We start from the raw sequence: 10,848 nt of genomic DNA, 5'->3' as shown, positions 1-10,848 counted from the left end.
TCACCAGGCCCCAGGTGACAGCCCTGCCCAGACATGGCTGGGAGATGAGTGGGGGTCTCAGTAGGGGGCACTCTCCCCTGCTAGTCAGTGCTGGCCCCAAGGCCTGCCAGGAATGGGGGCAAGGGGCTGGTCTCACGTGGGGGGCTGGCTGGAACAGGGGTGAGAGGCCTGCCCGGGGGGGGGGGGTCTGGGCCTGCCTGGGGGGGCTGTTCCCCGAGTAGCGCGAGCCAGACAGCCGGAGACAGGACGTCGGGCCCAGCACCCCGAATGCCAGCCTGTGCCTTCGCACGGTGCCGCCAGGCCTGGGCAAGGTCCGACTTCCCGCTGCTGGGTGCGTGCAGCGCCTGGCGCGGCGGCGGGGGGTTCCGGACGCTGGTTTCTCCCAGCGAACCTCCTAAAGCCGAAACCAGGGCAACACCCCGACCCCCACCCCTTCTGCAACGCCCCAGCCACCGTGGCACCCCCCCGGCCCAGCGGCTACTGATTCTTTGGGCTGGTTGCCCCCGGGGCCGGCATTATTTCGGGGACCCCCCCCCCCGGGCCTGTGCTGTGCAGGAGGTCAGACTAGAAGCAGCCACAGTGGGTCCCTTTCCGGCCTGGGACCCCCCCCGACGGGGCGGGGGGGAGGAGAAGCGGCCCCTCCCTCGGGCGCCGCTCCCTCCGCGGGCGCTAGGACCCAGTGGAAAGTTGTCATCCCGGCCCTAGATTCCAGGCTGGCTTCCCTGGGTGTGACGTCAGCCAGCAGCCCCGGCCCCCCCCCTCCAGCGCCCCCCCCCGCCCCGTTCCCAGGCCCGTAACATTAGGGAGGAAAATGTTACTTTCCGTCCAGCCGCGAGCCGCGATCGCCACATTTGGCTACAATAAGACCAGCAAGAAGGTAGGAAAAGCGGCTGCGTCCTGCCCCCCCCCCCGCCCCACCCCCACCACCACTCCCGGGCCGAGCTGGGCTGCGCCCCCCACCCTGGAGTGTGGGGTGGGCTGAGGTGTGGGGGTGGGGGGGGCTGATCTCCACTTCGGGGTTCAGGGGGGGGTCCCCGTGTTCCGAGGAGAGGGGGTTGATTGGTGGATGAATATCCCAGGCAGGCCAGGCCTGGCACCAGATTCCCAGGGACGGAGGCACGTGGGTGCCAAGGGAGGGGGGACCCCGTCTGCTCCCCACCTCTCTCCGACTGTGGTTGGCTCTGGGGCTACCTGGGGGGGGGTCTGTGTCCCCCCCGTGCAGGCAGAACGCGAGGGGGGTGTTATTGGCGTTGGGATCAGAGTTAGGGGGTTTCGGGTCTTGCTGGGATTAGACTTTGGGTTTGGATTTTGGAGTGGGGTCTAGTGGGTTAGAGCTGGGGGTGGCTGGGAGCCAGGACTCCTGGGTTCTCTCCCCAGCTCTGGCAGGGGAGCATGGTCTAGTGGTTAGGGGGGCTGGGAGCCAGGACTCCTGGGTTCTCTCCCCAGCTCTGGGAAGAGAGCATGGTCTAGTGGTTAGGGGGGCTGGGAGCCAGGACTCCTGGGTTCTCTCCCCAGCTCTGGGAGGGGAGCATAGCCTGGGGGGGTTAACACAGTGGGGCCTGGGGAGGGGGGAGCAGGACTCCTGGTTTTAGTCCCAGCTCTGCCACTGGCTGGCGGTGTGACCTTGTGAGGGACAAGCCTCTGTGCCTCAGTTTCCCTGTCTGCAGAGTGGCGCGCGGGGGCAGGCGGGTGAATTCTCATGTCTCTGAATCCCAGCGAGACCCTCTGCCCTTCACAAGCCCCTTCTCCCACAGTGCCACTGGGGGGCAGAACCGTTGTGCCCTGTTATCGCGGGGGTAACAGCTGGAGTCTCTCTGTCCCATGGAGCAGGGATCCATGCAGCACCCGGGGGGCCTCCAATACACCCCCCCCCGAACCCCAGATTACACCCAGATGGATAGCTCTGTAATCCAGACCTCTCCCTCCCCTTTCGGGGCTCCCTTCTCCAGACCATGACTTGGATCCCCCCACCTCCTCTTGTCCCCGTGACATTAACGTCCTGAGCGTTGGAGATGAGTCTGCAGCCCCAGCCAGCCAGAAGCCATGACTGACTGGCCCCATCACCCACCCTGAGTGTCCACCCCCCACCCCCACCCCCAGAGTCCGCCGCCGAGTCAGGCCGCGAATGCCAGAAACGCAGGAGCTGGGGAGCAAAGTGAAGGCCTCCGAGAAGCCAGCTGTACACATGTAAAATCATTCCTTTGTGTGTGCGAGATCTGTCACTTTCCAAGCCACTGAACTTTCTCCAGGGGAGTGTGTGTGTCATTGGCGGGTTCGTGTGTGCGAGTCTGGGGGATCAGCGCGTGTGTTGTCCGCAGTGTACTTGCGCTGGCCTTTTCTGTCAGAGGGGCTTTACGGGGTGTCGGCCCGTGTTTGGGGTGTTTTTTGCATCTGTCTGTCTTTGTGCGCCCGGATTGTCTCCCTGTAACTGCTGGTGCGTGTCGGGCTGTGTATTTGGGGCAGCGGCGTTTGGATGTGCACCTGTGACATAGTTGCCGTATTGACGTGTGAGACGGTGAGTTTGTTGACATGCTGGTGAATTTGCTCTAGTGTGTCTGTGTTGGTGTGCGTGCGATGGTCGTGCGTGTGGCGTACTGGTGAGTCTGGGTGTGACAGTGGGGGGGGTGAGTTTGTGGCGCACCATTGGAGTGGTGTGTGTGTTTGCAGGGGAGCCGCTGGGTGTGAGTGCGTTGTCCAGGGCTTTTGTAGATCTGGGTGTCCAGTCGGGATCTGGGATTGTGGGATGCAGTGGGACATGGTCCACCCCACATGGACAGTTCTCAGCCACAAAACAGCCCCGCCTCCGATGTCTGTAACGCAGCCGGGGACGCGGGGAGTCAGAATACGTCTTCCCTGAAGTTAGGGGAATTTTTGCCTCATAATTTGATGACTGTCTGAGTTACTCATCTCGAATGAGTGGAAATGCTCTGCGGGGAACTCTGCGATTTAGGCCAGTTCTTGGGCTGTGACATGTTAGTGATTGATTTTTGCGTATTTCAAGGGGTCCAGTGGCTCGGTGGCTGGTATTGTTTTGTTTTGTTTTGGGCAGCCCATGTTGATGAGGCTCTGATCCGGGCGGGGAGTTTCTAGTTGCTTCATAAAAGTACCGTGACTAATAGCTTGATAGACTTTTAAGGCCAGATAATCCCATCTGACCTCCTGCCTTGCCCAGGCCAAAGGACCTTGCCGTCCCTGCACCCAGCCCATATCTTGTGGTCGAGCTAGAACTAATATCTCGACTGGACAGGAACTCAGCTCACACTCCAGGGCCACCTAGTGTCCTGTCTCCGACAGGGGCCAGCACCAGATGCTTTAGAGGAGGATGTAAGAACCCGCCTGGTAGCCCACACACCCCTGAGCGATGCAGTTAGAGAACCTAGTGTAGACAGAGCTGTGTGGCGGGAGCGCTTCTCCGAGCAGCGCAGCTCCCGCCTCTCGCGGAGGTGAATTCACCGTGCCGATCTCCCGCTGGGGTAGTAGCGTCTAAGCTACGCACCGCAGCTGCACCAGCGCAGCAAGGGATGTGGAGACAGGCCCGGGGTCTCCCCCTCCCAGCTGTGTAAATGGCCGTCTGAGTCCTGAGCCCATGTCTTACCTCTCTCTGCCCTCCTGGAGCCTCCTGTGATGTCCGCACTGCTTGGGAACCCGGCTCCGTGGATTCAGTGCTTCCACACTGCATCGCCAGCCTGGGTTAACACTCGCTGGCCCCGGGGCTCCCAGCCGCGCCGCTGCGTCCACGCCTCTGTCTCGGGTCTGCGCCCACACTCCAAAACGCCGGGGCTGGGACCTAAATCACAGTGGGACTTGGTTCTGACCCCCCTCCCCTGCTCCAGCAGGTCCTAGGACCCGGGTCCTGAGCACTTGCTGACCTGAGCCAGACTGATTTGTGTGTGGATGGAAGTGGGGCTTGGCTCAAACCTGAGTCAGAGCCCAGCCTCTAGTGTGCAGGGTAGACGTACCTAAGAACCCCAGTCATGGGCCAGGGCCCCCTGGTGCTAGGCGCTGTACATTATTTAGGTCTATTACGGTAGCACCCAGGAGCCCCATTCATGGGCCAGGGCCTCATGGCGCTTGGCGTGGGCTGGCAGATCTCTGGGAAAAGGCCGCACTGGCCCCGGAGATATTTGACATGATGGTTTAAAGAACCAGCCCCTCTTGTTAGCTGGAAATGAAACCCTCGGCCCTGTAGCCTTTCGCTTGTGAGCTGCCTGGGGTCAGCGGGGCCCTGACCTGCTCCTGCGAGCCGAATGCGAACTAGACATTATGCACCGGAGCAGCCCCCTCTGGGGAACCGGAGTGAGCGGCCTGCCAAGGGGAGCGGGGGGCACAAAACCTAACTGGCTTCACGACTGAGCTTGCTAAGTCTGTGGAGGGGACGGTCTGATGGAACTGCCCACAATGGCACGCAGCCGATCTGCGACTACTAGCAAATATCTCCACCGGCGGGGACGGGACACCGGCTGGGGAGGGCTCTGAGTTACGACAGAGAATTCTTTCCTGGGTGTCTGGCTGGTGGGTCTCACCCACATGCCCAGGGTCTAACTGATCATCAGATTTGGGGTCGGGAAGGAATTTCCGCCCCGGTCAGATTGGCAGAGACCCTGAGTGGTTTTCGCCTTCCTCTGCAGCGTGGGGCACTTGCCGGTTTCAACTAGTGTCAATGGTGGATTCTCTGTAACTTGGAGTCTTGAAACCAGGATCTGAGGATGTCAGTGACAGGGTCTGTCACAGGCGGGGTTCTGGACATGCAGGAGGCCAGACTAGAGTCTCTGGGTCTGAGCTGGCAAGGCCCACGCCTGCAAAAGGAACTGCGGTGTTGGGGTGCCGGGGGGACGACCCCAATTCCGAGTAGAATAATTACAACATGGCCGTGTAGGTGTCCAAATGGAAATCTGAGCAACAGGGAGGCTGTGTGGCCTAGTGGTAAGGCACGGCCTGGTATCCAGGAGGCCTGGTTCTAGCATTTTGGGCAAGTCACTTCTTGTTCTGTGCCTCAACTTCTGCATCCGTGAAATGGGGTTAATGATCCCACCCGCCCTCGGTCACGTGCTGTGGGAGCGGCGCTCGGTGCTGTTTGTTTTATACCTGACAGTTTTCGATGTTTCTGTTAGTTTAAAAACAAAAAATCGGCCGGTGAACCTCGATCCTGCACCAACTTCCCCAGGTGCCTCACTTCCCGCTCCTGGGACGTGCCGTGAGCTTTGGGGGGGTTTAAACGTGTGCATGAAACGGGGCCCTGGGGATATGTCAACTAGGCCAAGCGTCCCAAAGGCCCGGCACCCACAGATCAGGCCTGGAGCTTGCCAAGATCCCAGCAAGGCGCGAAAAGGGGCTCGGCGAGAGCGTCACAATGGGAGTTGTGCGGTGAAATGTTACCCTGGTAATATCATTATTAATGAGGGGTAATCGGGTAGCACCCAGGCACTCCAGTCAAGGCCCCGTGTGCCGGGCGCTTGACGTGATTTATTAGGTGTATTACGGTAGCATCTAGGCGGCCCAGCCATAGACTCGCTCCCAGCACCCGCTCCCTGGCATTGCTTCCTGGCAACAGAGCCCTTTTGCGAACCCGGCTCAGACGGTGGGCGCTGGGCACCGTGACCCACGACTGCCCTGCAGCCCCACGGCCTAACAGCAGCTTCAGCCCGTCCGGGAATGAAATAAATCTTTGCAAATGTAGGTAGCACTAGAAGGAAAAAAAAAATGCATTGAGGAATGTCATGGTATCAGCCACACCCAACTGGCATCACTGCCCAGGCATGCGGTGTTGTGATCATTAGTGATGTCACCCACCATGTCCTGTGGCGGGGGGAGAAGAGAGAGCGCGAGAGAGGACAATTCTCCTGCAGGCCAAGTTGAGCGTCACTGGAGGTTCCTGTCCCTCTGTGACTGAGTCGTCCAAGTGTCACTGCCGGGGCTGGTGGGTGAACGCAGGCCCGAGCGGTGGTTTTCAGAACAGGCACTTTGGGCTCCCGCCTTTGTGAGTTTTGTGTCCGAGGTTTGTTTTGAAATTCTCCGAGGCGCTGACCAAACTTTAGCTCAATACAAAGATTTCCTCCAGAAACAGCATTTTAATAACGATGACGACCGCACCCCCCACCCCATTCTTGTGTCTCCAAGCGCTTTGCAAAGGGGGACAGCGTCAGCGCTGGTTCGCAGCTGGGGAAACCGAGGCACGGCGCTGCAGACCCAAGAATTGAACGTAGATCGCCGGACTCCTGGCCCAGAACTGAGCCTTGCCCATGACCCTGCCTCCTCTCAGGGCTTGGGGCTGGTGCTTGAGAACCTGAGAGTGAAATTGACTAGAAATGGACTCTAAGCAAGTGTGAAACTGACCAGTCTGTTTTCACTTTGGAGCGGCCAACCCCCAGCCCTCAAAATCATGAGGTTGGCTTGAAAATCAGGAGATTTTATACAAATTGTTCTTCAGCACCTCCTCCTGTGTGAGCCTTTGGGGTCACACTCAGGTCACGTTTTCATGCTTTTCCGTGCAACCAGGAGGGCTAGAAATTTACCCTTTGGGTTTTTCCCCCCCCCCCCCCCGCAATTAAAGCCAAGATTTTCGCCTGACCCTCTGGCTCCTGGAGCTGGGTCTTTCAGAGGAACACCAGATATTGTGAGACTCATGATAAGATCATGAGCATTGGCAACGCATGGAGACCCGACATTTAAAAACACAACAACCCAGGGTGGAAAAGTAATTAGTACCTACGAATCCCAGGCACGGACCCAGCCCCAGCTGTGCTCGGCGCTGTACAAACATACTTCAGATTGTTCCATTCCACTCACCTCTGGGGCGTGCCAAGAACCCAAGGCAAGGGGATGATTATGCCTTGAATAGCCATGCGTTTGATAAGCTCTTACTGTCTCAGGCTTGGATTTTCAGAGGAAAACTGGAAATCTCGCCGGCACATCCCAGTTTAGGGCTCCACCAGGCTGTATAATAATTACACACTGGCTGGGCCAGTGGTGGAGACTGGCCCTACGGCCTCGTGGTCAGGGCCCTCGCCTGGGATAGCGTCAGGCGGAGCAGGGAGTGGAATCGGGGTTTCCAGCACCACCATGCTCTGATCACTGGGCTGTTGGCTATTCCGGGTTCTGACCTGAAATCCCACCCTGGCCCCGGGAACCGGCGGCATCGAAACTGGCACGTTTACACGGAAAGTTTCGGTTGCCACAAACCGGCGTTTTCCCTGGTTTGGTTGAAGAACTCGGCGCAGAAGCTGCGCCGTTTCATGCTCTCTGTCCGGCTGGCGCGCCTTCCCTGGGCGTATTGGGTAGCAGCCTGACCGCTCACAGCGCCGGGCGCTGCACGTAGGGTAGCTTCCAGTCTGGAGAGACAAGGGAGGGGCAATCCAGGGACAGCGCAGGGACGTGCCTGAGGTCGCAGGCTGGGGCCGTGGTGTTGCTGGGAGAAGAACCCAGGCAGCCTCGCAGCCAAGCCCCTCAACCAAACTTGCTCCTGAAGCTGGGGAGAACCCAGGAGTCCTGACACGTCGGAACGCGGTTCTGCCACCGGTCGATTCACCAAACCCGCCCCCTCCGTTGCTCTCAATCCCACCGACATTTGTGGCCTCAATTCCTCCAAACCCACCCGCCTCTAACTCTCCCTGTCGCCCTGGGCACGCAGCGTCGGGGGTCTCCCCAGATACTGAGTCCTGTCGGCTTCACGGGGACGGCGCTGCAATACGGGGGCTAAGGGCGGCATTTGGGTAAGGGAGTTAGGCACACAACAGGAATCTGGCACCTAACTCCCCTGGGCCCTTTGACAATCCCTCCCCCCATCCCCCCCCCGCTATACCATGTCCCTTTCCACGTCCCGCGGGGCGCCCCCCCCATCCCCTTTAACTACCAACTCAGCCAGGCCTCCCGCCCCTCCCCTGGCAGCTCTCTCCGCCCGCCTCGCTGCCGCAGCCCCGACCTACCACCTGGGCTTCTCGGAAGCCAAGCCGTGTGCTCGGCCAACGCAGCGCGGGAGTGAAATGAGCAGCGGAGGGGAGAGGCGCTTGCGTCCCGTCCACCCTCCCAGAATAACCATGTTCACACATGATGCTGAGAACGTGGCTGGGGCCAAGTCACGTGCTTGAAGCGTGTTTCTTTTCTTGCCTGTGTGGACCTGCCTGGAGAGCCGCGTCCTGCCCCTCGTGGTTTGTTCCGCCCTCCAGGCTCGGTGGCAAAGGCAGAGCAAGAGCCGGTGGCTGGGAGGTGAAGCCAGAACCGTCCCGACTAGACATAGGGCCCAAGTTGTGAACAGGGAGGGGAACTGATCCTTGGACCCCCTGCCCGAGGCATGTGGGGTTTCTCCGTCTCTTGGAAGGCTGTGCCTCGAGATGGGGCTTTCGCGAAGATCGGGTGTAGCTCAACCACAAGGTATGGGCTGGCTGCGGGAATCCTTGGGACAGGCTCTCTGACCTGGGGAGGTGTGTGTGGGGGAAACTGAGGCACGGACATGTCTTGCTCAAGATCCTGCAGCAAAGTGGGGTGAGAACCCAGGAGTCCTGGCTCCCAGCCCCGCTCAGTAAACTGATCACCTTCTCCTGTGCATCAGGAAAGCTTCAAATGAGGAAACGGGTGTCAGGGAAATTCAAGTGGGTGTTTCCCCTCTGACATTCGCCCCTGACCTGGTTTTGTTTCACCCTGTCTGGGCCCCTTTCCTGTCCCAGGTCTCCAGTGCTGGCCCTGATCCTGTTCAGTTTGGGGTCCCCTCTAGTGTCCCGAGAAAGACTCATTTCTGTCTCTGGTTTTGTGAAGGCGACTCTGCTCCCACCTGACTCTGGACTCACTTCAGGCACCTCCCATCCCCTTCCCATACCGTGCCTCAGTTTCCCCAGCAGTGTCTCACAAGGAGGAGTTGATAGATTTGCCAAGGGCTTTGAGCTCCCTGGACAGAGCAAAGCTTTGCTGATGAGCCAATGCATGTGGGCCTCTGGCGTTGCCCTCTGCTGGATCGCACAAGAACTGCTCACGTGTGGACCATAGACCCCGTACTGCTTTGTGCTACTGGAGATTCCCCCATTAACTCAGTGGGGCTGGGGGCTTTCGCAGCGGGGGGCTGAGTTCTGGACTTGTAGCTGTTGTGAGGCCTGCAAATTCTGGGGTGAGTTCCAACTCCGCGCCTGTCAGTGTCCCGCTCCCCAGAGATGCTCCCACGCCGGGCCGGGCTGGTGCCGGCTGCCCAGGGAGGAGCATTGGACCAGCCCCAAGCGCTGCCCCGGGCCAGCCCCCCGGGAGCAGGGAGCCGGCTGCCGCAGGGGCGGATCCACGTGGTGAGCTGCCCGGCTGGGTCGCAGCCCCTCTCAGCTCCTGGGCCCGGGGACGCCGGTGGTACCGTTCCCGCGGGAGCAGCGTTGGGAGCTGGGCAGACCTGGCCCGGCACAGGCCCCGGCTGACCGTGAGCCCCGGGAGCAGCCAGAGTCTGTGAGAGCGAAGGGCTGAGAGGGCAGGGACAGAGGGCTGGGGTGGAGGCAGGGAGGGGCCGATGCCCCTCAGTCCCGACCCGCCGCCCCTGCTAGCCCAGCCCTGGGCTCCCCACCCCCAGCTCTGCCGGTGCCCCTCACTCCCGACCCGCAGCCCCTGCTAGCCCAGCCCTGGGCTCCCCAAACTCCAGCCCTGCCGGTGCCCCTCACTCCCGACCCGCAGCCCCTGCTAGCCCAGCCCTGGGTCCTCCCCCTCCCAGCTCTGCCAGTGCCCCTCACTCCCGCCCCGCCGCCCCTGCTATCCCAGCCCTGGGCCTCTCCCGAGCTTCGAGCCAGCCTTTCCTGAACGCTGCAGCGGTTTTGCAATGTGGAGCGACGCCCACACAGGGCGAAGCGGATCCCCCCCCCCCCGCCCCAGTGACCTCACTCAGCAAATCACAGCCCAGCCTGGGGAGCAGGGAGTTGCTGTGCCCGGCCCCGCATGTGCATTGCACGCCCCTCACACGCTGGGGCACAAGCATTCGGGCCCTGTCGCTCTCCTCGTGCATCGCACGGCCCCTCCCTTCCATCCCCCAGTGCACATCCTGCCCTGCCGGGCCTGGGGGGGGGAGTCTGGGGCGGGGGATGGGGGTCCAGCTGTGAAGGGCTTTGACTGCGGCCCAGGGGTTAGGGGCTGAGGCGTCCCTACAGGCCAGAGTTGGGGTTGGTTTCAGGCAGGCGGGACCCCGGGGGTGTGTGTGTGTGAACTGAACACGGGGCCTGCAGTTCAGCGGGGGGGGGTGTTCCTGCTCCCGCCCCCCCCCGCCCGGCTCTGCCCCAGGAATCCCCCCCACCCCAGGCACTGCCAGGCGTGGGCCGGTGGCTGGGAGCCCGGGCTCCTGGCTCCTATTCTGGACTGTGCCACTGACTCCCTGCGTGACCTTGGCCCTGTCTCTTAGCCCCACAGCTGGTGGCGGGCGTCTTCCACTGTCGCTCGTTCCACCGGCATCCAGAGCGCCCCGAGGGGCGAGCGCTGCCTGGCGCTCTGGGGCGGGCGGGGCCGGAAGGTTACAGGCCTGGCTGGGGGCAGGCGGGTGCTTGGGAAGCTGGGGCTGTGACCCTGGAGGGATCCGGCTGGATTTCCGCAGAGGAACCTCCACCGCGGCTGAGTCAGCTTCCTCCCTCCCCGCTCCGCCCTGCGCCGGGAGATAACCCCGATGAGCCAGCCTGGCCGGCCGCGGGCCAGGCTAAGAACATACCCCTGCAGCGCTTGGCGAGCAGCACCACCCCAGCCCAGGCAGCGGAGCAGTTGGGGAAACTGAGGCATGGGTGGGGGAAGGGACTCATCCGGGGTCGCACGGTGGGGTCATGGCAGAGCTGGGATCAGAATCCAGGAGTCCTGACAACTGAAGAGGGGGAGTCGGGCATGGGGAGCCCAGGGCTGGGCTGGCGGGGG

At 61.4% G+C, this 10,848-nt stretch overlaps 1 protein-coding gene across 1 annotated transcript in view; it reads left to right on the top strand.

The window, feature by feature from the left end:
* Window positions 1–784: 784 nt before the first annotated feature.
* Window positions 785–10,848, top strand: part of LOC113405939 (RNA-binding motif, single-stranded-interacting protein 2-like) — a gene marked incomplete at its 3' end in the record, with an annotated part of 13,456 nt that continues 3,392 nt past the window's right edge. Inside the window, exon 1 of the mRNA XM_029914463.1 lies at window positions 785–877. Within this exon, the coding sequence (XP_029770323.1) occupies window positions 812–877 (66 nt within the window). The remainder of the gene's footprint in view (window positions 878–10,848) is intronic.

This window comes from Terrapene carolina, unplaced genomic scaffold (assembly GCF_002925995.2).
Source record: "Terrapene carolina triunguis isolate 2854851 unplaced genomic scaffold, T_m_triunguis-2.0 Scaffold51688, whole genome shotgun sequence".
Classification (NCBI taxonomy): domain Eukaryota; kingdom Metazoa; phylum Chordata; order Testudines; family Emydidae; genus Terrapene; species Terrapene triunguis.
This window is presented reverse-complemented; position numbering and strand designations above follow the sequence as displayed.